The 27,566-nt window shown below is 42.6% G+C and overlaps 1 protein-coding gene across 1 annotated transcript in view; it reads right to left on the minus strand.

Annotated features, from left to right (window-relative positions):
• pam (peptidylglycine alpha-amidating monooxygenase) overlaps positions 1–27,566 on the minus strand; it is a 180,383-nt gene that overhangs the window by 122,362 nt on the left and 30,455 nt on the right. Inside the window, 3 exon segments of the mRNA XM_034192957.1 lie at positions 7,715–7,802; positions 22,463–22,520; positions 26,338–26,467. Of these exon segments, the coding sequence (XP_034048848.1) occupies positions 7,715–7,802; positions 22,463–22,520; positions 26,338–26,467 (276 nt within the window).

The raw sequence follows: 27,566 nt of genomic DNA on the forward strand, positions 1-27,566 counted from the left end.
AGGGAGTTTTCAGGGAATACTGTTAAGTCTTCAATTTCCATACCATAAGTCAGAACAAGATCTAAGATATGATTAAAGTGGTGGGTGGACTCATTTACATTTTGAGCAAAGCCAATCGAGTCTAACAATAGATTAAATGCAGTGTTGAGGCTGTCACTCTCAGCATCTGTGTGGATGTTAAAATCACCCACAATAATTATCTTATCTGAGCTAAGCACTAAGTCAGACAAAAGTTCTGAAAATTCACAGAGAAACTCACAGTAACGACCAGGAGGACGATAGATAACAACAAATAAAACTGTTTTTTGGGACTTCCAATTTGGATGGACAAGACTAAGAGTCAAGCTTTCAAATGAATTAAAGCTCTGTCTGGGTTTTTGATTAATTAATAAGCTGGAATGGAAGATTGCTGCTAATCCTCCGCCTCGGCCCGTGCTACGAGCGTTCTGGCACTTAGTGTGACTCGGGGGTGTTGACTCATTTAAACTAACATATTCATCCTGCTGTAACCAGGTTTCTGTAAGGCAGAATACATCAATATGTTGATCAATTATTATATCATTTACTAACAGGGACTTAGAAGAGAGAGACCTAATGTTTAATAGACCACATTTAACTGTTTTAGTCTGTGGTGCAGTTGAAGGTGCTATATTATTTTTTCTTTTTGAATTTTTATGCTTAAATAGATTTTTGCTGGTTATTGGTAGTCTGGGAGCAGGCACCGTCTCTACGGGGATGGGGTAATGAGGGGATGGCAGGGGGAGAGAAGCTGCAGAGAGGTGTGTAAGACTACAACTCTGCTTCCTGGTCCCAACCCTGGATAGTCATGGTTTGGAGGATTTAAGAAAATTGGCCAGATTTCTAGAAATGAGAGCTGCTCCATCCAAAGTGGGATGGATGCCGTCTCTCCTAACAAGACCAGGTTTTCCCCAGAAGCTTTGCCAATTATCTATGAAGCCCACCTCATTTTTTGGACACCACTCAGACAGCCAGCAATTCAAGGAGAACATGCGGCGATTGGGGAGGGGCCCAGAGAAAACTACAGAGTCCGACATTGTTTTTGCAAAGTTACACACCGATTCAATGTTAATTTTAGTGACCTCTGATTGGCGTAACCGGGTGTCATTACTGCCGACGTGAATTACAATCTTACCAAATTTACGCTTAGCCTTAGCCAGCAGTTTCAAATTTCCTTCAATGTCGCCTGCTCTGGCCCCCTGAAGACAACTGACTATGGTTGCTGGTGTCGCTAACTTCACATTTCTCAAAACAGAGTCGCCAATAACCAGAGTTTGATCCTCGGCGGGTGTGTCGCTGAGTGGGGAAAAACGGTTAGAAATGTGAACAGGTTGGCGGTGTACACGGGGCTTCTGTTTAGGACTACGCTTCCTCCTCACAGTCACCCAGTCAGCCTGCTTTCCCGGCTGCTCGGGATCTGCCAGAGGGAAACTAACGGCGGCTAGCTGTAGAATTTTCCACGGTGCGGAGCCGAGTCTCCAATTCGCCCAGCCTGGCCTCCAAAGCTACGAATAAGCTACACTTATTACAAGTACCATTACTACTAAAGGAGGCCGAGGAATAACTAAACATTTCACACCCAGAGCAGAAAAGTGCGGGAGAGACAGGAGAAGCCGCCATGCTAAACCGGCTAAGAGCTAGTAGCTGCGCTAAGCTAGCGGATTCCTAAAAACACGCAAAGTGAATAACGTGTAAATAATTTAGAGGAGATTCAGCAGAGGGAGTGCTTTAGTTAAGGCACGTGAAGATTACACTGTGAAACAAATCGTCATCTAGGTAACTAGATCAATCTAACTGCGCAGATTAAACAGCTAACAGATACAGCAAAACAGGAAAACACCGCTGTGTTCCGGAACAGGAAGTGATACAATACCGCAGTGAGAGCCAACCACCAGAGATCTTCACCGAAAGCCATCTGAAGTTTCCGAATGGTTTCCACCTGGCTGTCTCTCACAGTTTCTGAAAAAATTTTGATGCAGCAAAGCGGCAGTCGCTCGGCCATTTTCCTGACAATGAAAATCTGCAGACGGGGCTGGACCACTCCTCCCACAAAGCGTGCTCACAGGCGAATGACGCAACCGACAGGCGTGAAAAAACTCACGCATGGGCACGAAGGTTCAAGCTTGGCTGATGCAATCACACGTGATTCAAATCCATAAAGTTATTGCAAAAAATAAAAAGGTCCGATACTTTTCTAACAGACCTCGTACATCACCAGTTATTTAAGCCCTCACAGTCTCTTGTTCGATTGTTCAATGTACTTCACTTTCCAGCTCTCACGTCTCATCTTGATCAACCTGCCGGTGTCTGACCTTGTTTTGCCCTCGACCTTACCTCCACGCCATGTTTTTTGACCACAGCATGTTTTTTGGACCAAGCCTCAGCCTCACGTCTGTCTGAACCTTTGCCATCGCTGCTGGACAACCTGTGTGGTTGCCTGTCTCAACAATTAAACCTGATTCTAACCACATCTGTTGTGAGAGTTTGCACTTGTGTCCACCCAATTTGTGCCACGCCTTGACAAATTTCAAATATACTTCTCAAAAAAAATTAAAAGAACAATGTGTTCCCTTAATTGTCTGAATGAATGAATATAGCCTTTATTGTCACTGTATACACACACACACAACCCCAATTCCAATGAAGTTGGGACGTTGTGTAAAATGTAAATAAAAACAGAATACAATTATTTGCAAATCCTCTTCAACTTATATTCAATTGAATACACCACAAAGACAAGATATTTAATGTTCAAACTGATAAACTTTATTGTTTTTGTGCAAATATTTGCTCATTTTGAAATGGATGCCTGCAACACATTTCAAAAAAGCTGGGACAGTTGTTATGTGTCGGACGCAGCCCGGAGAACCGACCAGCGTTTGAAGGACCCAGTATGAAATAAGCAGAGCACGGTACAAAGGCTAACTGAATTTAATACATAACAGTGATGTGATACAAAACAACAAAAGAGTGTGCGGTCTGGCGTGGTGGTGATACGGTGTGCTCCCAGCAGCGCTAACGGTCCGGAGCCAGAAGCCGTTCGGACCCAAGGACCCCGCCGACACCCCCCCCAGGTGGCCGCAACAAACCGAGTCTGTGAAAGAAGGAACCATTATGTGAGTCCACACTCTACACACAGAGAGACCACTCAAAGGTGTACATAAACAGCAAACACTTCCTGGCTTAATTACTAATCAGCTTCCCAACCTGCAGGCATGGAACATCCAGTTCACAAAACTCCACTGCAGTGGAAGCCGATACATGACTAACGTACAGCTCAATATAATAAGGTGTGAGGGACACCACATTTACTGACTGTATAAACGTTAGTCACAAAATCTAACGTACCTCAGGAAGTGTGCTGACGAGCGTGAGACCTCACCCCCTCCTCTTTCACAGACCGTGCATCAAACCCTGGACGTTCTCTGCATCCACTGATGATGAGATGGCTCCCGAGACGACGATCTCACCCGTCTGGTCACAAGGTCGAGTCTCTGGCAAATACACACTGTATACTCCAGTCTTAAATGCCACCATGTTCCAATCCATATAGATGCACCACAGCTGTGAGTCCTGACGAGCCGCAGGTGATCAGGGTGAGGTCCTGATAACCTCAGCAACACAGCCACTCAGTCCCAAATGCAAGCCACCTGGAAGGAAAAACAAAAGACAGAAACAAAAAGACAGCCAGGCCCCCCCAGCCATACAACAGTGGTATATTTACCACTGTGTTACACCACTTTTCCTTCTAACAACACTCAATAAGTGTTTGGGAACTGAGGACACTAATTGTTGAAGCTTTGTAGGTGGAATTCTTTCCTATTCTTGCTTGATGTACGACTTCAGGTGTTCAACACTCCGGGGTCTCCGTCATCGTATTTTGCACTTCATAATGCGCCACACATTTTCAATGGGCAACAGGTCTGGACTGCAGACAGGCCAGTCTAGTACCCGCACTCTTACTATGAAGCCACGCTGTTATAACACATGCAGAATGTGGCTTGGCATTGTCTTGCTGAAATAAGCAGGGACGTCCCTGAAAAAGACGTTGCTTGGATGGCAGCATGTGTTGCTCCTAAATCTGAATGTACCTTTCAGCATTGATGGTGCCATCACAGATGTGTAAGTTGCCCATGCCATGGGCACTAACACACCCCCATACCATCACAGATGCTGGCTTTTGAACTTTGCGCTGGTAACAATCTAGATGGTCTTTTTCCTCTTTTGTCCGGAGGACACAACATCCATGATTTCCAAAAACAATTTGAAATGTGGACTCATCAAACCACAGCACACTTTTCACTTTGCGTCTGTCCATTTCAAATGAGCTCGGGCCCAGAGAAGGCGACGGCGTTTCTGGACGTTGTTGATGTATAGCTTTCACTTTGCACAGTAGAGTGTTAACTTGTACTTGTAGATGTAGCGACGAACTGTGTTAAGTGAGAATGGTTTTCTGAAGTGTTCCTGAGCCCACGCGGTAAGATCCTTTACATGATGATGTCAGTTTTTAATGTAGTGCCGCCTGAGGGATCGAAGGTCAGGGGTATTCAAAGTTGGTTTTCGGTGTTGCTGCTTATGTGTAGAAATTTCTCAAGATTCTCTGAATCTTCTGCTTATATTATGGACTGTAGATGATGGAATCCCTAAATTCCTTGCAACTGAACATTGAGAAACATTGCTCTTAAACTGTTGGACTATTTTTTTCACGCAGTTGTTCACAAAGTGTGACCTTCTCCCCGTCTTTGCTTGTGAACGGCTGAGCCTTTTGGCGATGCTCCTTTTATACCCAATCATGACACTCACCTGTTTCCAATTAGGTGTTCTTTGAGCATTCATCAACTTTCCCAGTCTCTTGTTGCTCCGCTCCAACTTTTTTGAAACGTGTTGCAGGCATCCATTTCAAAATGAGAAAATATTTCGCAAAAACAAAAAAGTCTATCAGTTTGAACATCTTGTCTTTGTGGTGTATTCAATTGAATATACACTCAACAAAAATATAAACGCAACACTTTTGGTTTTGCTCCCATTTTGTATGAGATGAACTCAAAGATCTAAAATTTTTTCCACATACACAATATCACCATTTCCCTCAAATATTGTTCACAAACCAGTCTAAATCTGTGATAGTGAGCACTTCTCCTTTGCTGAGATAATCCATCCCACCTCACAGGTGTGCCATATCAAGATGCTGAATAGACACCATGATTAGTGCACAGGTGTGCCTTAGACTGCCCACAATAAAAGGCCACTCTGAAAGGTGCAGTTTTATCACACAGCACAATGCCACAGATGTCGCAAGATTTGAGGGAGCGTGCAATGAATGAATGAATGAAAACTGTTTATTTCGAACATTTGATACAACAACAATTACAAGATAGATCAGTAAAGACAACAACAAAAATGTTCCTACTGTGTACCCAACATGTCCGAAAAGGGGTAGGGTGAAGCATCAGCTTATTTATCCGTACCCCTTCTTCCCCACAACCAGTAATACCCTTTGCCACATATACACATAGATTCCTACACACTTAAACCGATATATATATATATATATATATATATATATATATATATATATATATATATATATATCTCAACATACATACACACATATACGCACATATATACATATACACATATACATATACACATATATATACACAAACATAAATATACACCTACACATACCTACTTACATACAATTGGCATGCTGACAGCAGGAATGTCAACCAGAGCTGTTGCTCGTGTATTGAATGTTAATTTCTCTACCATAAGCCATCTCCAAAGGCGTTTCAGAGAATTTGGCAGTACATCCAACCAGCCTCACAACCGCAGACCACGTGTAACCACACCAGCCCAGGACCTCCACATCCAGCATGTTCACCTCCAAGATCGTCTGAGACCAGCCACTCGGGCAGCTGCTGAAACAATCGGTTTGCATAACCAAAGAATTTCTGCACAAACTGTCAGAAACCGTCTCAGGGAAGCTCATCTGCATGCTCGTTGGGGTCTCGACCTGACTCCAGTTCGTCGTCGTAACCGACTTGAGTGGGCAAATGCTCACATTCGCTGGCGTTTGGCACGTTGGAGAGGTGTTCTCTTCATGGATGAATCCCAGATGGCAGACAGTGTGTGTGGCGTCATGTGGGTGAGCGGTTTTCTGATGTCAATGTTGTGGATCGAGTGGCCCATGGTGGTGGTGAGGTTATGGTATGCGCAGGCGTCTGTTATGGACGAAGAACACAGGTGCATTTTATTGATGGCATTTTGAATGCACAGAGATACCGTGATGAGATCCTGAGGCCCATTGTTGTGCCATACATCCAAGAACATGACCTCATGCTGCAGCAGGATAATGCACGGCCCCATGTTGCAAGGATCTGTACACAATTCTTGGAAGCTGAAAATGTCCCAGTTCTTGCATGGCTGGCATACTCACCAGACATGTCACCCATTGAGCATGTTTGGGATGCTCTGGACCAGCGTATACGACAGCGTGTACCAGTTCCTGCCAATATCCAGCAACTTCGCACAGCCATTGAAGAGGAGTGGACCAACATTCCATAGGCCACAATTGACAACCTGATCAACTCTATGCGAAGGAGATGTGTTGCACTGCATGAGGCAAATGGTGGTCACACCAGATACTGACTGGTATCCCCCCCCAATAAAACAAAACTGCACCTTTCAGAGTGGCCTTTTATTGTGGACAGTCTAAGGCACATCTGTGCACAATCATGGTGTCTAATCAGCATCTTGGTATGGCACACCTGTGAGGTGGAATGCATTATCTCAACAAAGGAGAAGTGCTCACTATCACAGATTTAGACTGGTTTGTGAACAATATTTGAGGGAAATGGTGATATTGTGTATGTGGAAAAAGTTTTAGATCTTTGAGTTCATCTTATACAAAATGGGAGCAAAACCAAAAGTGTTGCGTTTATATTTTTGTTGAGTGTATGTTGAAGAGAATTTGCAAAGCATTGTATTCTGTTTTTATTTACATTTCACATAACATCCCAACTTCTGTTTTTATTTACATTTCACATAACGTCCCAACTTCATTGGAATTGGGGATGTACAATGAAATTTTTCTCTTCATTTAACCCATCCTAGCTGCAGTTAAATACAATCCAACCACGAGGAGCAGTGAGCAGCCACAGTCCAGTGCCCGGGGAACATGTTTGTATCTAGATAGACAGATACAAACAATTACAGGACGACAGTGTTCCTTTAATTATTGTGAGCGGCGTGTAATTCAGACAAAAATGGGACTTGAGCAGCACGGTGGTTTAGTGCTTAGCACTGTTGCCTCATAGCAAGAACGTCATGGGATTGCTTCCAAAATGGGGCATTTCTGTCTGGAGTTTGTGTGGGTTCTCTCCAGGTGTTCCGACTTCCTCTCACATCCAAAGAAATGCAGGTTAGGTGAACTGGAAACTTTAAACTGACCATAGTTGTGCATGTGAATGTGTTTGTCTGTCTATATGTGGCCCTGCGATTGACTAGGGTCCTGTCCAGTGTGTACCTGGCCTACTGCTGGGATAGGCTCCAGCCCCCCATGTGACCCCTAACTGGAGTAAGCGGGTATGGAAATAAATGAATGAAAAATGGGACTTTATAACTACAATATTTTTTCCACAAATGTGAGTTCACCCTGTAAACCACAAAGTGGTTGAAAGGAACTGAGCCTTACCAATAGCTGCTTGAGAAGGCAGGAGTCTGGCAGCCAAACAGCAACATGTGATGGACTGTGGTCATACTGGCATGAGGTAGAAAATCCACTAAGGTGGAAAAAAACACATATACAAAAAAAAGGTTAACATTTACCAACCCCTTTTCATTATGAAACTCAGTTATTGTTATTTTATTAACACTATTTTCCACCCCAAAAAAGAAGCAGATTATCTAACAATAGGCATTAGGGGTCCGGGGGGGGGGGGGGATCTTAGATGCATTGCGATGTGGATGAGGATGATAGAAGATTCCCAATAGATTCACAAATGTTAGAAATTGGTGTTATAAATATTAATTGCAGGGGTGGCGGATGTGGTCACTGTTAATGAGCATTTTGCATGTTCCTTACGTAAGCCTGTATTTCTACTTTTACTTGAGTCTTTTTTTCTGAGCGAGTAATATCCTTTTTGTTTCAGTACATTTGCCATACAGCTTTGTTACAACCAGTCTGCTCCAAAGCTCACAGAAACAAAGATGAAACAGAAAAGCCACCCATTTGTGAACTATGAAACACACCCTGCATACTCAGTAATGATGATAATTGTGGGTACATGTAACCACTGGTTAAAAAACACTCAACAACTCACCAACAATTCATATTATTGTTTTGTCTCTTATTTGTAGACAGCAAACACAGAATTTGGACACCGGCCTCGATGGGAGTCTGGCTGTTGTGACATAATTCTTTGACAGTCAGTCTCATGATTCTAAAATATTGTACTAAAATACTGATTATATCATAATTCTGTCACTTGTTGATAAATAAAAGACAGTTTTGCATGTATCACAAGTCAAGACAATGACAAAGAAATTGAGAAACAGTCAAGGCACAGACCAACTGAAAAAACAAGAAAAATATTGTCACTTGGGGGGAAGAGAATATTTCAATTAAGACTATCTCAAGACAAAATGAATCAGAACTGGAAAAAAAAAAGTCAACAACAAAAATGAAACAAATAATACCTATCAACACTTTAGTTGCAAATAAATTTAAATACACACACACACACACACACACACATATAGCACTACTTTCAGAAGAAGTAGCATCCTGCAAGACTCAGCAAGCAAAGTTTTTATCTGGAGCTCTTTTATGGACCTGATGATGTCAACCACGCAAAAACATTGCTAGTAATCCCAAAGTAAAGCTAAAGCCTATTCGATAATTGGCCATATCAAATGCAGCACTAACATCTAACAAGAGCAGCATGGTGGTGTCTGAGTCCATTGCAAGCAGATGATCATTTACCACTGTAGTAAGTGCTGTCTTTGTGGAGTGTTGTGTTCCAAATGCAGACTGCAGTGGCTCAAAGGTTATTTATGGCAAGATAATCCACAACCTTGCTGTGAAACCACTTCAACAACTTTAAACCAAAAGGATAGATGTGATACGTGTCTGTAATTTTTTTCAATCAACCCAGGTCTAAGTTCAGTTTCTTAAGAATGGGTCTGATCGCTGCAGACTTGAACAGAACCTGAGATTAGTGACAGGCATATCATTTTCAGCTCAGTGGGCCCACAGGTAGTACACAGGTCCTTAAACAATTTATTTGGCATCGGGTCAAAAAGACAAGTTATGCTTTCAGCAAAGTTCACAAGTTGTGACAGAATACCCACCAAAATAGTACTGAATTTGGTAAGTTTCAACATCCTAGCAGAAATGGTGTATACATCAGTAATATGATCTAGTAAAGACAAGCGCATGCTGGGATATCTTTCACCTAATATCCTGTGTTTTCTCTTCGAAAAAAATCAAAGAATTTCTGAGCAGTAAATGGTTTTTAGATTAGATTACATTAGATTAGATAGAACCTTTATACATCTCTTGGGAAGACTCCCTCAGGGAAATTGAGGTTCCAGCAGCATTGTATAGCAGCACACAGGGTAAAAAGCAGACAGAGCATCAACAGTGAAACCAAAAACCTATAAATATAAATACCAGAAATACTGCTCACTACTGGTTTACTGGCAACCACTGTTCCTCTCCTTCCCGTCTGCTTTTCTTCCTGTTTTTCCTCCTCCCCCCGAGTGAGGAGTTGAACAGTCTGATGGCCTGAGGGACAAAGTAGTTTTTCAGTCTGCTGGTCCTGCACTTGGGAAAGAGCAGTCTATAGCTGAAGAGGCTCCTCTGGTTGCTGATGACGGTGTGCAGAGGGTGACTGGCATTGTCCATAATGTCCAGCAGTTTGTTCACTGTCCTTTTCTCTGCCACCGTCACCAGAGAGTCTAGCTTCATGCCAACCACAGAGCCAGCCCGCCTGATCAATTTGTCCAGACTGGATGTGTCCTTCTTGAATGTGCTGCCCCCCATCCATCAAGGTGTAAAAGAGGGCGCTGGCTACTACGGACTGGTAGAACATCCACAAGAGTTCCCTGCAGATGTTAAATGACCGCAACCTCCTCAAAAAGTACATTCTGCTCTGTCCCTTCCTGTACAGGTGGTTAGTGTGGGTTGTCCAGTTGTCCAAATACAGAAGAGTGTAGAAATAGCCATCATTATTAACTACCAATTCTTCATTAATTTGCTATCATGTCAATGTCAATATAACAGTAGTATTAATATGTTGCATAACTAGACAATTAGGTAACAGCTCAAAAAACGGTTTTAATAACACTAACCAAATTGATATCAGAACAGATCAAATCAAAATAATTGATTCTGAATCTTAAGAATCTGAATCAGATCGATTCTTGAAATATGAATCAATACCCAGCCCTAGTGTTGAAGGTGCTCAAGAAGTCCAGGAAAAGAATCCTCACTGTGCCGTTTCTCTTATCCAGGTGTGAGTGGACTCTGTGTAGCAGGTAGAGGATGGCATCCTCCACACCAGTGTTGATGTGGAGGTGTTGATATGCAAAATGCAGACAGTCCTGGGCGTGTTGCACCTGAGGTTTGAGGAAGCTGAGGAAGAGCTGCTCTGATGTCTTCACCAGGTGTGAAGTGAGTGCCACTGGTAGGACGTCATTCAGCTCACAGGACTGGTTCTTCTTAGGAACTGGAATGATGCATGATGTCTTCCAGAGGGTGGGGACTCTCCCTAGCTGCAGGCTAAGTTTGAAGATATTTTGTAGCGGTTCTCCCATTTCAGTCACTTAGGTCTTTGGTAGTCGGGGACACACCTTGTCCAGTTCTGCAGCTTTCCTGGGATGAAGCTTCCTCAGCTGTCCTCTGACCTGGTCGACAGTGATGTATGGAGGAGGTTGTGTTGAGGTGGAGGAGGAGGGAGCTGCTGCTGTGATGTCGAGGGGGAGGTGTGCTGAGAGAAGAAGGAGAGATGGCTGCAGTGAGGGAGAGGGTAGGACTGGCTGAACTGAGTGAAGAAGTTGTTAAGTTTGTTCGCGCACTCCACTGTCTCCCCGTCCCCGCTGTCAGATGCTCACAGCACAAGGTGGCTGTCCTTGAATAAGTGTAGCCCTAGTGTCAAACAGGAACTTTGAATTATGGTTGTTTTTATCAAGTTACAGTAGTAGGCCCAATATGTAGCCAATAATGCATGCTTGTATTCCACAATAGAACTGTGCCATACAAGGTGGAAGAGCTACACACCATTTAAACTCAAAACTCATAGACTTATGCATTAGATCATGTAGATTCTCATTGAACCAAGGTGTTTGCATTTTAGGGGGGCGTGGTCTTATAGTAGACTTCTAGTAGACTCATGAGCACAGAGTTTAAACTAGGCTCCACTAAATGATATCAACAAAGTGATGCTAAAGTATCAGGCAGTCTGGCACAAGTTTATTTAAGGTTCAGGAGCTAATGTGACGCCAAGATGATCAAAAGGTATCCAGTCTTGGTGGATAGGAAAATGAAACTGTAAACTTATTTTGTCAGTGACCTGAAACCGCTGACGTAAGAGAAACAATCCAGGGTGTTTCCACTACAATGGGCCAATCCCTGAATGCACTGAGGTTTACAGAGTAGAGATCAAAAGGCTTATTTACATGGATTTACATGCTTTTGTTATATGGCTGGGGGGCCTGGCTGCCGGTTTGTTTCTGTTTTTTGGTTTTCCTCCCAGGTGGCGTGCGTTTGGGACTGAGTGGCTGTGTTGCTGAGGCTGTCAGGACCTCACCCTGATCACCTGCGACTCGTCAGGACTCACAGCTGTGGTGCATCTGGATGGATTGGAACATGTTGGCATTTAAGATTGGAGTGCACAGTGTGTATTTGCCAGAGACTCGACCTTGTGACCAGACGGGTGAGATCGTCGTCTTGGGAGCCATCTCATCAGCAGCGGATGCTGAGAACGTCCAGGTTTGATGCACAGTCTGTGAAAGAGGAGGGGGTGAGGTCTCATGCTCGTCAGCACACTTCCTGAGGTACGTTAGATTTTGTGACTAACAGTTATACAGTCAGTAAATGTGGTGTCCCTCACACCTTATTGTATTGAGCTGTATGTTAGTCATGTATCAGCTTTCACTGCAGTGGAGTTTTGTGAACTGGATGTTCCATGCCTGCAGGTTGGGAAGCTGATCAGTAATCAAGCCAGGAAGTGTTTGCTGTTTGTACACCTTTAAGTGTTCTGTGTGTAGAGTGTGGACTCACATAATGGTTCCTTCTTTCACAGACTCGGTTGTTGCGGCCACCTGGGGGGTGTCGGCGGGGTCCTTGGGTCCGAAACAACTTCTGGCTCCGGACCGTTAGCGCTGCTGGGAGCGCACCACGCCAGGCCGCACCTTTTGTTGTTATATTATCACTGTTATGTATTAAATTCAGTTAGCCTTTGTACCGTGCTCTGCTTATTTCATACTGGGTCCTTCAAACGCTGGTCGGTTCTCCGAGCTGCGTCCGACACATAACAGCTTTTATAAATTGAGAATCAGAATCGCGTTTATTGTCATTGTAATCTGCATTACAACGAGATTTGAGTGCAACTATAAAAAAGGTGCTTTCCGTGGTGCGAGTAATTTTTAGCCAATATAAAGATAGTGAAATTTAACGGTAAATTATTCAGAGTATATGTACAACTAATATAAACATATGGTGAAATAAAGTAAAATAAAATGTGGACCAAGTAGATAGATAGATAGCTAGATAGCTTTATTTACTGTCATGTCTTCATTGTCATGACAGCAACAAGACTTGCACACTCGCATACCACAGACAAACCACAATTAATCCACAATTATTACTTGTTCATTGTAATAATGGCACACATCAGAAATTAAGACAACACATATACATTTGACATTGTTATGTGCACTAAAACTTGAACAGTCCATTTTCCCACTTTGAGGCGATGTGGTGTGTTACAGCCGCTGCAACCTTGAGTCGCGCCGCCAGTCAGCCAGCTTGGGAAAGTGACGTTGACAGCGCCGGAGAGGGGAGGTGTTGATCAGGGAAGGGAGGGGGTGGGGGAAGGGAGTGAAACCATGCTTCAGAAGTCTGTCCGTTACCATGGATATTGTCTATGTGGGTTGAGATATGAAGAGCCGAATATCTCACCAAGGCCACATTCCTCATGAGAAAAAACAGTGGGCAATTTGACCTTGATTATGGCTTACAGCAGCGAAAAACACTTTTCGAAGCTTCACTCGAAACCAAAACCAATTGTGAATTAGGAATATTCCCAATTATGAATTAAGAATATTCGCCGGCCTCCGAAACCTTCAGCTTCAACTGCAAGGCACGCATCAGCTCCAGGGTGTCATCCACTTTGCGTCTGAGTTCAATAGTCATCGCAGTCTGAGAATGCACTGCCTTGCCAACCTCGTTAATCATGACGGCCAAGCGAGGGCCCATGGTTCTTGTTGCCGCCGTCTTGCCAATTTTCCGGTAGATCAGGGCAGCACATAAGCCAAAAAGTGCCAGCCCCACTAACATGAGACCAAAGATGAATAAATCCTCGACGTCCTCCACAGAGAAAGGCACCAAGCATGCAACACGCCAAGACCCCCAGGAGTCAAGGACATAGCCCGCAGGATACGTTCCATCTGAGCAGGTAGGATCCCCCGGTCCTGACCTTCTTGTAGAAAAAAATGGTGTCAATAGCGTTCAGAGACCAGTTGATCAATTCCATGGTTAATCCAATAGTAGTGCAATAGATCCAGAATCCAATATAGTTTTGAGGAATTCACCATCTGGTGAGTAGGGACTTGAAGGTTAAAGGCAGAGGCAGAGAGATAAGGGAGAGTGGAGGAGATGCGACCGCCCTCGACAGAGTCCCAAGCTGAAGTAAAATGTAAAATGAGAATTATATACAACTGTGGAATCATATTGCACGGGAAAATTGCACATGGTTTACAGATACTGCACAAGAAACTTGAAAGGTGCGGATTAGAGTGATTTGTTTTTGTTCAGTGCAGTGATCGCTCTGGGGAGAAAGCTGTCCCTGAGTCTGTCCTAGTTTTGATTAACCTATACCGTCGGCCGGAGGGTAGTAGGTCAAACAGGTGGTTGCTGGGGTGGGATGTGTCTTTGCAGATGCTGGCACCTCTGCTGAGGTAGCGAGAGCTGGCAATGTCTTCCAGGCTGGGCAGAGAGCAGCCAGTGACTCCTGGGCCATTTTGATCACCCTCTGCAGCGCTCTCCTGGTTGCTGCTGTGCACCCTCCGTACCACGCTGTGATGCAGTACGTCAGGATGCTCTTGATGGTGGCTCTGTAGAACAACACCAGCAGCTTCTCCTCCAGATTGTTTCTCCTGAGCACCCTCAGGAAGTGGAGTCGCTGCTGTGCTTTCTTCACCACCACTGTGGCGTTGGCAGTCCAGGAGAGGCTGTCAGAGAGCTGCACTCCCAGGAACCTGATGGAGCTGACCCTTTCCACACAGTCCCCTTGGATGTAGAGCGGGGCTCGGTCAGCCCGAAGTCCAGGATTATTTCTTTTGTTTTTGTGGTGTTCAGCGGCAGGTTGTTAGCTGAACACCACACTGTCAGTCGACTGACCTCGTCTCTGTCAAATTATGTCAATCACATGCTTTTTAGAGCTAAAATAATTGTACTGGGTGACAATGAGACACTTATGACTGTGGAGTTGCACTAAATGCAGTGTGCAATGGCTCAAGCTAGGAAACAGTACGGCTTCAAACTACGAGATGTGGCCACTCACAGTATGGAGGCACTCTGGTTAACTGTAATGTCACTAGCCATATTAAATGACTGAAACGTACCAACACAACCAGATAATAATTCTGCACACTAAGTTGCCTAATAATTGTGGAAACAGTCCCCAGAGAAAGGCAAAACTCACTATAGTGAGTTTTGTTAAACCAAACTATCAAATTTGAGGTTTATTAATATTCTGGATTGACTGAGAAACCTGTATTTGTTCAACAATAAAATGAATCTTCAGGAATACAACTTGCCTCCTAATTGTGCACACAGTGTACTTGCTGAAGAGATGGGTTAAGTTTAAACCTTATGACATCTGTACTGGACTCTGTACATATGATAGGGCCTGTTGCCTTTTCAGTACCACTTTTCTGTAGATCTGAGTGGGCAACCTGCACACACAATTTCATGCACTATTTATGATTTACATACATTGCTAGTCTTGATGATCCCATTTCCATTCTTACAACAATTCATGGCTAACTGTATTATGAACACACTGCTACAAACCCCATTCATAAATGTAGAAATATCTTATACTAAAATGATGCAAACAGAAATACAGTTATTCCTGTGTACATGATGACAACAGATTTTGCCACTGCCTTGCATGTCATTGAGGATAGTGTGGTGGCTACATGTTTAGTACTGCTGTCTCACAGCAAGAAGGTCCTAAGATGACTTCCCACCTGGTCCGTCCTGTGTGGAGTTTGCATGTTCTCCCCGTGTTTGTGTGGGTTCCCCATGGGTACTCTGGCTTCCTTGCACAAGCTAAATCCGCTGACTGTCCAGCAATTACACCAGCAAGTGGTAGCGACTCAAGAAAGCCTGGATCTCTTCCAGCCAATGCAGTCAGTAACTGTAGGTCCTGGTCCAACCAATGACCTCCACATCAGTGGTCAGAGCTTAACTTAGCATAGATAAACCCATGCAGGTTGGAGTAACGATTGCCCCACAGAGTGACAGCGGTGTGTCAAACTAGCTCTGTGCCTCTATTGTCCGGACATTTTATTGCTTCCTGTCCACTAAAAGATGGGGCTCACCCATAAATGAAGGACATCTGGTGTACTGTGCCTCTGTGTCATCCTTAACAACATGGCCACTCATTTCTGCCACATTACTCTTCGCTTCTGGTCTGACTGAGGTGGGTGTATTTGTCAACTCCAGACATCTGTCTGGAGTTTTGTGAACTACAACTTGGCATCACCCTAGAAATGCTCAAAGAACTTCTTTGTAACAACACTCTGGATGGTTGGCTGCTGGATCTCATCAGCCAAAGGACAGCACCTCTAGACCTGGAGATGTCAAGTAACCATACCAAACACTTGTAATTCAATATCCCTGCATCTACTCATAAATTCCCTCATTGAATGGTCTTCAAAGAATAACATCGCAGGGTGGGAAACTCGGTGAGGTTCCACCTGTGTCTCCACCCAAGTCTTCTTGAGAGCAACCTAGGCACCAGGAGCTGACAGTTTCCCCTCCTGACTTTACCAGCAACAACTACTCAAGTTGTTGCTGGTAAGGTCCAGCCTTGAGGAAGTGTTCAATAAAAGAACAGCTACTTCTCTTCCTCCTCATCAAACCTATGAATATGGTATCAACTTCCTTCCTGGAGCAGTATCCCCAAAGGATGTCTCAACTTGCTCTCTGGTCTTGAACTTCATGTGTTGATGAGGATTTGGCTGCTAACATCATCAGGTCTTCTTCAGTTGCTACTGGAGCAGTATTTTACGTTTTTGAGAAGAAAGACAAATCTCATCGACCCTGCATATAGGGACATCTCAAAACATTTGAATAATGTGGAAAACCAAAATTTTTCATCAACTATTTCAGAAAATGAAAATTTTATAGATTCTAGAGTAGACTCATGGCATATAAACTCAAATGTTCCAAGCTTTTTTTTTTATTTAAATGTTGATAATGATGGCCTCCTGCTTCAGAAATATCAAAAACATATCTCAGAATTATATTAAACTTAAGATCAATCAATAAAAAAGGATTTATAATACAGAAATGTTAAACTTCTGAAAAGTAGGTTCATTTATGCACTCAATACTTGACTGGTGCTCCTTCTGCATGAATTACTGCATCAAAGTTGCGTGGCATAGCAATGATCAGCCTGTGGTATAGATGAGGTGTTAAGGAAGCCCAGGTTGCTTTGATAGTGGCCTTCATCTTATCTGTACTCTTGGGTTTTATGGCTCACATTGTTCTTGATAATACCAAACAGATCCTCTGTGGGTCCTCTTTGTTGGGCGGTGGAAGGAGTACTTCGAGGATCTCCTCAATCCCATCGTCACGTCTTCCGAAGACGAAGCAGAGACTGGGGACTCGGAGGCAGACTCATCCATTACCCAGGCCGAAGTCACCGAGGTGCTTAGAAAGCTCCTTGGTAGCAAGGCTCCTGGGGTGGATGAAATCCGTCCTGAGTACCTTAAGTCTCTGGATGTTGTGGGGCTCTCTTGGCTGACGCGCCTCTGCAACATCGCGTGGCGATCGGGGACAGTGCCTCTGGATTGGCAGACCGGGGTGGTGGTCCCTCTGTTTAAGAAGGGGGATCAGAGGGTGTGTTCCAACTATAGGGGGATCACACTCCTCAGCCTCCCTGGTAAGGTCTATTCCAGAGTACTGGAGAGGAGAATTCGACCGATGGTTGAACCTCGGATTCAGGAGGAGCAGTGTGGTTTTCGTCCTGGTCGCGGCACACTGGACCAGCTCTACACGCTCCATCGGGTGCTCGAGGGTTCATGGGAGTTTGCTCAACCAGTCCACATGTGTTTTGTGGATCTGGAGAAGGCATTCGACCGTGTCCCTCGGCGCACCCTGTGGGGAGTGCTCCGGGAGTACGTGGTCCGGGGTCCTTTGCTAAGGGCTATCCGGTCCCTGTACGACCGCAGCAGGAGCTTGGTTCGCATTGCCGGTAGTAAGTCAAACCTGTTTCCAGTGCACGCTGGCCTCCGCCAGGGCTGCCCTTTGTCACCGGTTCTGTTCATTATTTTTATGGACAGAATTTCTAGGCGCAGCCAGGGTGTAGAGGGGGTCTGGTTTGGGAACCACAGAAGCGTGCACTGGGGCGGTTTGCAGCCGAGTGTGAAGTGTCCGGGATGAAAATCAGCACCTCCAAATCCGAGGCCATGGTTCTCGACCGGAAAAAGGTGCTTTGCCCTCTTCAGGTCGGTGGAGTGTCCTTGCCTCAAGTGGAGGAGTTTAAGTATATCGGGGTCTTGTTCACAAGTGAGGGACGGATGGAGCGTGAGATCGATAGACGGATCGGTGCAGCATCTGCAGTGATGCGGTCGCTGTATCGGACCGTCGTGGTGAAGAGAGAGCTGAGTAGGGGGGCAAAGCTCTCGATTTACCGATCGATCTACGTTCCGATCTTCACCTATGGTCATGAGATTTGGCTCATGACCGAAAGAACGAGATCGCGAGTACAAGCGGCCGAGATGAGTTTCCTCCGCAGGGTGGCTGGGCGCTCCCTTAGAGATAGGGTGAGGAGCTCGGTCACTCGGGAGGAGCTCGGAGTTGAGCCGCTGCTCCTCCACGTCGAAAGGAGTCAGTTGAGGTGGCTTTGGCATCTTTTCCTGATGCCCCCTGGACGCCTCGCTGGAGAGGTGTTCCAGGCACGTCCCACTGGGAGGAGGCCCCGGGGAAGACCCAGGACACGCTGGAGGGACTACATCTCTCGGCTGGCTTGGGAACGCCTTGGGGTTCCCCTGGAGGAGCTGGAGGAGGTGTGTGTGGATCGGGAGGTCTGGGCGGCTTTGCTTGAGCTGCTGCCCCCGCGACCTGACTCCGGATAAAGCGGAAGAAAATGGATGGATGGATGGAGATCCTCTGTGGGGTCCAGGTCAGATCAGTTGATTGGTCAATCACATACAGTCATACCATGGTCAGAAAACCAGTAATTAGTAGTTTTGGTACTGTGGGCAGGTGCCAAGTCCAGCTAGAAAAAGAAAACAACTTCTCCATAAAGCTTATCAGCAGATGGCAGCATGAAGTGCTCTAAAATATCCTGGCAAATGGTTATGTGGACTTTGGATTTGATAAAACACAGTGGACCAACATCAGGAAATTCTTAAATTGGCTTTCCTTGAAAATCTTCTCAAAGTTAGTCAGACCAGTTGCATCTTTTCCAGGCGCACATTTCCCTTCCAGTTAACTTTCCATGAATTTGCTTTGATCCAGCACTTTGTGAACAGCCAGCCTTTTCAGCAATGACCCTCTATGGCTTGCACTTCTTGTGGTGGGTGTCAGTGGGTGTCACCTGGGCAACTTTCAAGTCAGTAGTCTTCCCCATGATTGTCGCTGTGTGTACTGAAGCAGACTGTGAGATTCATGGTCGTTATACTGCATAAATACTGAGATACCTAAACTTGAAATAAAATCTTCTCCTATTTTGAGATTTTTGCTTTTTATTTTTACCTGAGGCCAACATATGGCCATGCAAAGGTTTTGCGTTTGTCCGTCGGTTCATCTGTGCTCAGCATTAGTCCAGTCCTGTTACTGCCAGGGTCTTCAAATTCACAGAGAACACTCTTGGGACATATACCTCACACAAGTTCAAAGATGACTAACTTTGAACAATTTTAAGATGTCCAAAGGTCACATTCTGTTTCCTATTTTTATGCTTATTGGCCAAGAGCATTTTAGCATTTCGTTTAGGGATGTTCCGATCCGATCACGTGGTTTCAGACTTGATCGAAATCGGACATTGCATCCCGATCAGGAATCCGATACAGATTTTATCCTCATTATTTTGATCAGCGCTATTTCAAGCTCATTATTGCAGATTAATGGGCCTTTCACGCATCGGAAGCGTCAGAAGCGTCAAGAATCGGTGTAAAAAGCATTATTTTCAATGAAACGTGTTGCTTATTAGAGGCATCAGAAGCGTCGCGTTAAAAGCCGAGCTAAAGCGACACTTCTGACGGAAGTGCGGATTGCTGCTTGTCGGCAGGCTGACACAGTCAAAGTTCAACCCACTCTTTTTTAAATTTTTTTTATTGAACAGAAGAAAAAACATAAGTTCAACCCAATCCAACTTTTGACGCTCTGAGCTGTGACGTAGCTTCACGCTGTCCAATAGGAACGACGCGTCGGGCCAAAACATGGAAGACTAGAGAAACCACTGATCTGTACAAAACAGAAACATGTCACAGGACTGCTCATTTATAGAGAAGTTTTCTGAAGAAAAATCCTTGGAAATGTTTTTTGTTGTTGTTTGTTACCTCAAAATTTCTGATTACTGTTTAAAAAAGTTTAGAACACTTGTAATTAAAATAGCTAAATCAATAAATGGTTCTTTAGAAACTTTTCATCTGTAAATTAAAACCACCTGTTATTTCAGATTAGATAATTTCTTGTTTAACATAAGGAACCTTGGACATTTATTTTAAGACAAATAAAATAACATGGAAATTTGTACCTTTTTAAAGTCTGGTAGATTATTACTTGATTGTTCAAGCTACCTCAAGGAGAAGTGCACTGTTTAAGTGATAAATAATAAAATACGGTGATTAAAATGAAAATATTATATATTTAGCATTTGTTCATTGTTCATTCAGTTTTTTAAAGTATCGGATTGAGACTCGGTATCGGCAGATACTCAAAATCAGATGACTCGGAATCGGATCGGGACCAAAAAAAAACCTGATCGGGACATCCCTTATTGCGTTATATTTTACGTTATATATAATTTTTCAAAATGAACATGAAAAATGCTTGAAACATTTGAGTTTATATGTAATGATTCTAGAATACTGCGAAAAATTGAAATAACTTGCCAAAAATATTGTACTTTTTCACAACATACTAATTTTTTGAGCTGTACCTGCAGACTACACAGGTCTCAATGGCACAACTATAAAACGAGTACTCCCTCCTTTTTCTACTGTTTGCTTTTGAACTGTTACAGGACACTACTATTTTCATTAAATTTGCTTGTCATGTTGTCAAGTAAAGTAAGGAGCGTGAATAAAAGACAACCTAATACCCCCAGTGTGCATTATGAATATGTGGTTATGCCATTTGGTTTGACTGGTGCCCTAGCTGTTTTCCAAAACATAGTTCATGATGTACTCACTCACTCACTCATCTTCAACCGCTTACTCCAATTAAGGGTCGTGGGGGACTGGAGCCTATCCTAGCAGTCATAGGGCGTGAGGCAGGGTACACCCTGGACAGGACGCCAGTATGTCGCAGGGTCACGTATAGACAAACAAACACACTGACACACCCACACGCACACCTACGGACAATTTAAAGTCTCCAATCCACCTAACCTGCATGTCTTTGGATGTGGGAGGAAGCCGAAGCACCCGAACCCACACAAACACGGGAAGAACATGCAAACTACATGGTTAAAAATGCTAAATGATTAGATGCATAACCACTAACTAGCTGGCATGTTGGGCTCAGTATTTAATTTTCTTAATTTGTTGCTTCTGCTGCCACAGGTACAGCCTGTTAGCAGAACAATGTTCCATCATCAGTTTTACATTTCATTTGTGTCTCCCCACTACAACTAATTTCTGTCTCAATAGTGAGCTTCCCCCTGCTCTTGGGAGAACACCGTAAGGCAGCAGTTAGCACATGCTCCAAAGTTCAATTGTATCATGGCCAATTTCTGTGTTTGCACTGTTCCTGTATAAAAAATAAAAAAAACAATAAACTCCAGCAATTTGTGGCAATTTGACTCTTTAGGGACATCCCTATTGCCACTGAGTGAAGTAAAACAACTTAGTCCATGATGACTAAACTGCACAGAATGTTGAAAGACATTTTTAAGTCTGTTCTTTGATCATTTTCTCTCAAATGTTTGAGCATACTGATGTCACAATACTTTTTGCTGCATCATCATTGTTGCAACTAAGTTTACATATATCCTCTCTGAAAAATAATATCTACTTACCAAAGCTTTCACCCTGCTATGTAGAACCATTTTTACTAGAGGAGTGAATTCATAATGTGCTGAATGACTGACTTTAAAGCAGTATTTTTGGTGATCTCTTTCTTTTGGGGTGGAAGGACAGAATAAAACTGTGACAGATACTGTTGTGAGGATCAAGATAATGTAAAGCAGGTGTGGAATGATGATGATTACTGAAAGACTTTGAAAAGCAGAGAAAGTGGAAATAACACCTGTCATTTCAAACACTTTACCAATTTTCCAACAATAAAATTAAAGTACAAACTACACAAGATCTGCACTGTGCTCTGCTCTGTGAAGTGCAGTTCAGCCTCTTAGCACAGAGACTGCATGTCTGATGTGTGTGTGTGTGCGTGTGTGTGTGTGTGTGTGTGTGTGTGTGTGTGTGTGTGTGTGTGTGTGTGTGTGTGTGTGTGTGTGTGTGTGTCAAGGAAATTGTGCAAGTGACAATTGTGCAAGTGACAGTTGGGAAAACAGAAGAGCAGACTGATGACTACAATTTGTTCAAGAAAATTATTTTAATTACAATTAAATCCATATTAGATGTTTATATTAGCATAGGGTTGATTTTTTTTTCTTTCGTGTCTCAGTTATGTTTTGTCATTACATCTAAGCAGAATTGTTCTCTTTCACATATTGATGCATCTTAACATGGAGAATGTTCCACACCTTTAAAGTTTACTTGTCATGTGAAAGCATTGCAAAGAGCATATACTCACCAACATACGCATCTCGACTAGTTGGTACGGGAACTGCCATGCACAGGTAAGTATCCGACTAAAATATCAAAGAAATATCCATCATTTCATAAAAATTACACCAAAACTGTTTGACACATTTTTTAAACAACATTTAGAATAATAAATGGTTTCACCAAGATACTGGGCACGTAGTTTCATAGAGTTTATCTCAACACCAAATACCTTCATGTTATGTCAGAAATATCTGAAATTACACAATCTTTGGGTAGAGTTTGAATCAAGCATATGTTTATCAAATTCAGTTACTTCAGTCAGAGAAGGTAAATGTTAAAGTGGTGCTATTTAAAGAAAAAACTAGCACAACCCGTTTCCCCTTTCTTGGTTTTTACCTTGACAAATGTCCAAAAACAATAGCACTATGAGATCAGCACCTATTTTAAAATCCTCTTTGCAGTGAATAAGAAAGCCATGATACTGAAATGCTGCAGACATCCACTTCAACCATAACAACTAGATTACAATTAACTTCACAGTCTTACGCTTGCATTAAAACTGCAATATGTATAATACAAGAGAAAGTGTGAGAAATGGACACTGTATATGAGCCTGATATATAAGTAAAACTTGATACATGAGCAACTATATGTCCAGTTAGACCTGGCAAAGGATGCTTAGAGTATAGGCCATCTCAAGCCTTATGTGTCGTCCTAGTAGATCTTATTCAAATTCCAGGAAAAACGCAGTTGTTATATATATTCCTGATTGAACTTTTATTCATGTGTATCATTTTAGCTAAACAAAACATACAGCATTTATGGTATGCTGTACTGTGCATGTGGTGCTTAGAGGGGTTTCATACTGACAATATCTGGCGACAGGTGAAAAACAACCTAAAGATCTATGAGGAACCTGACAAAGAAGAACCCCACTCTGACATACCAGCTGCTTACAATGTATGCATGTAGTAAATCTTTTGTGATGAAAACCTGAATTAACAAAGTGTAGAAGCTTTGTATTCTAAAGCCCAACATACTGAAAAGCGGGCAATGTCACCCAAGTCATCCAGAGGCATACATTTTTAACTTATGGTTCAACTTTTAACCAAACTATTTTCGGACAAGTTATTTAAATTAATGTCATGTCTCTCTCGTGAATATATTCTCTGGGTTTATAGATGTTGTTATTGTGTCTGCGTTCATTAAATTCCACGCATCTTAAATGTAGCAGACACGGATTATCTGGAATTTTGTTTTGGCAAGTTTTCAAGGTCTCTACTGCCATCTACTGGCCAGTAGTGTTCATTCGCCCTATTGACGTATCCCATTATCCCTTGCATGCCAGAGAGTCACTGCAGTCAAACAACATACAGAGAATCAACACAATGACAGTTGCAAATGAATATTATACTACAAAAATGTAATTTTTTATGCTTTTCATCATGTTAATAAGAGACTGCTGCATGATACCCTGAAAACTTGCTAAAATAATTATAACAAATAATCCATGTCTGTTACGTTTAATCTGTGTGAAATTTAATAAACGCGAACCGAATTTCAGACATATTATATATATTAGTCTGGAACAAAGAGGACAAACAGTGTTGTAAAGAACAATAATCAAGACGTTAAAGTGCAAACTTCACTTTCCCCCAGAACATGATCAGGAAACGAGCGTAGCTCGCAGCAGCTCCCATTGAAAATAACAGAGACAGCCTGTGATTCTCGCATGTTTACATAAAATAAACGCAATAACAACGTCTAAAAACACAGAGACTATATTCATGAGAGTTTTAGCCGCAATATAAAAATAGTTTTATGTTGCGATGTTAATGGTGTTGTCTGTGTGCAGCGGTTAAAGTGCAGCGTGATCAGAGCATCTCAATGCAGTTCTCAATGTTACTGATATTTCGCAGCACGGTGACCTCTCCGAGGTTTTGCGGGATTTGAAACGTCAATAGGGCGAATAGCCAACATTTATGTGTCAAGACAATATTGAGTGCACGTTTTACAATATAAAAAAAACGTGCGCACAATATAAAAAAACGTGCGCACTTTCTCTCCACATGCAAAACATTTTGCGATGACACTTCCAGGGCTCCGTAAAAATGCCTGTTTTTATGAATAAAAAATGTAATATTTTACAAAAGCACATTTATCTGTAAACAACACATGACACATTAACGTGTTGGTTTACATAATGAATGACTCAACCAATCAGTGTTTAGCAGAAAAGGCACATTTTACCCAGAATGCTTTGCGATCTGTCTGTGGTTTTTACAAAACTTCAGAATTAGTACATTATTCAACATTAAAAGATATATGTTATATTTTAACTTTGCACAAATGACAGAAATGACAATAATGGAGTTATTCTATCAGTATTAATTTTATTTATACAACAAACCATAACTCAGCAGAGCTTTATTTTCCAAGTCCTCCGCCTGACCGGAACATTGTGACTGGGCAGAGAGCTGGGCTTTGCAGCTGCTCTCAGCTTGCTTCTGTGCTGGAAGCCATATAGTAAACAAGAGCTTCCAGCAGGGGGCAAGATGTTCAAAGACATAAGTGGGGGCTCAATGTTTGGGTCTACTGTCGCTTTTGATGTTACCAGAAGCGATCGTGGTGTTAAAACTCAAATTCAGTTTGTTAGTAGTTGCAAATGTACCAGAGACAAAACTGGAATTTATCGGTCATCGGTTATCTGTAACTTCCGATACATTTTTGGGTGGTTTATCATTTTATCTTTATCAAAGATAACTTTTCAGTTATGTGATTATCTGTTAAGTTAATTTTTTGGTTATCTGTGCCCACCACTGCATACAACGGAAGACTAGCAACCACATGCACTGGCCTTGGCCTCTGTGACGCTTGGCGCTGGCATGCCCCCCTCCTTGGACGGACCAGCGATTGCGTTGCATTGTGTGCATGGTGTCATCATTAATCTTCATTGAGCAATGTGTGACATCCATGAGACTCAAGGTGATAGCATGACATATCACTGCAATGCTCTGCCATGTCGTACATAGCAGGTACATTTTAATTGAAAAAAATGCGCACTATAACTGGCCCATTCAGATTCTAATTAAAGTGCACCCTAGCCAGCCGCTACTATGTAGTAAGTAAAGTGTGATGCTTGCTACCCGACCTGAGTACCATGTGAACTGTGAAAATAAGGGCTCTAGTGAGCAGGTCGTGATTTAATATATAAAGCTGACCGTGTGTGTGTGTGTGTGTGTGTGTGTGTGTTTGCGTACGTACACTTTCAACGTAAGGGCCCCAGTGACCTCCCCCTTAGTGCCCCCAGTCAACATAGAAAGTTTGGTGTGAATTGGTAAATTATTGTGGCTGTGCATAGCAAACACATACGCACGCATATACACACGCCCACACGGTCAGCGTTACATATTAGATAGATAGGATATATATCCGCAAACGTCATAAGTAGGTGCTATATATTGTATGTATGAGGAGGGTTTTCTGTGGTGGTTGCATGTGGTGGCATCTGTGGTGTGAAGTGCAGCCATGTGATTTCTTGGTTGGGGGGAAAAAAAAATCATCTTGTAAAATGTGACGTTCATCTCAGAGAATTTTTTTTAACATCATAAATTTATGAATATAAAATCTCAAACATTCTTTTTCCATGATATATTTGTCATTTTCTTATCCCAAATTTATCAAATTAATCTCAGATAGTATCCAAGTTGTTTCTCATAAAAGGTATTAGAGGTTTAACTCATGCAGTCAGGAGACTACAAACATATAATGGGTGAGGCTTCTGAGGGTAAGAATATATTGATTGCTGAGAGAGCAATCTGTTTTGTATAAATAGTGTTTGTTTAAACCTATTGCATCTATACTGGTACATTAAAAAAAGTTAGAACAAAAAAGACTCACCTCAGAAGGGACAACTCCAGGCATACGGATGTCCACAGAAAAGTTATTAAAGTCTGTTAAAACCACTGGCTCCTTGTTCCTGGATGCACAGTCAATGGGATCTGACCAGGCTTTTTCATTTTCTTGATACCTTGGAGAGCAAGAAAGGACCAATTTCATTTGTTGCTCAATGAAAAACTAATGAAATTGTTAAAATTACACCATTCGTTATTAGCAAATTCATATCACTTCTGAGAACAAAAACAAAATATTTTCAAGGTTTTCTTTACAGTGGAGTGCAAAAAAAATTCAAGATCATGTTTTATTACTATTTTTATACAAATGAGAATATAATTTTGAACTCAAATTATACAATTATGAGCAGCTTATCCCATTCTGTTGTTTCAGATGGAGAGAATCAAGCAAGTTCCAGACAACAATTTGCTTGTCAATGATTAAAAGCCATTATTGCATGGGCCCACACCATCACAACACTGCAATATGATGAGGACAGATAACTGAAACACAAGTGGTTTTTATTGTGTTTTTATTGCTGTACGTCTGTCCATTAGCAGCTTTCTATTACTGAAAATCCACAGTGCTTGGAATCTGATTGCATCTACAAATCGGAAACATCAAATGTGGGACCATGTGCTGGTATTATGATTTGTTGCATTCATAAAACCTTGGGACCGCCTTGGGTCCTGGATGGCATCTACCCAGGCACACAAGAAGTCCACCCCCACATTTTTAAATTAATCTGTCTGCCACAGCCAGGTGAAGCTTCCGCATCCTCTTGGTCTTCTCCAACCAATGAGGTCTTCAACAGTGAGACATCTGTGTGCTTAATCATGCACAGAGAAACTCGTGACATGGTCTAAAATTTGAAGCTTATGCTTCCTCACAATGCAAGTGATACTTCTCATATAGTGTGCTTAAGTAACTGCTCACTTGACACAAATTCATTCGAGAGGTATCCATGGATCCTTTAAAGACACCTCTCATCTCCACCAGGCTGTTCTCCTGGCACTGGAAACTATCTTTGTTTCAGTCTAGGAGACAGGTATCAACCCTACAGACTAGACGAAAACATCATGATGAGAAGGTGTGTTTCTGAGGTGTCTCATACAACCCCAATTCCAATGAAGTTGGGACGTTGTGTAAAATGTCAATCAAAACAGAATACAATGATTTGCAAATCATCTTCAACCTATATTCAGTTGAACACATCACAAAGACAAGGTATTTAA

The sequence above is a fragment of the Thalassophryne amazonica genome, chromosome 17, assembly GCF_902500255.1.
Source record: "Thalassophryne amazonica chromosome 17, fThaAma1.1, whole genome shotgun sequence".
Lineage (NCBI taxonomy): Eukaryota > Metazoa > Chordata > Actinopteri > Batrachoidiformes > Batrachoididae > Thalassophryne > Thalassophryne amazonica.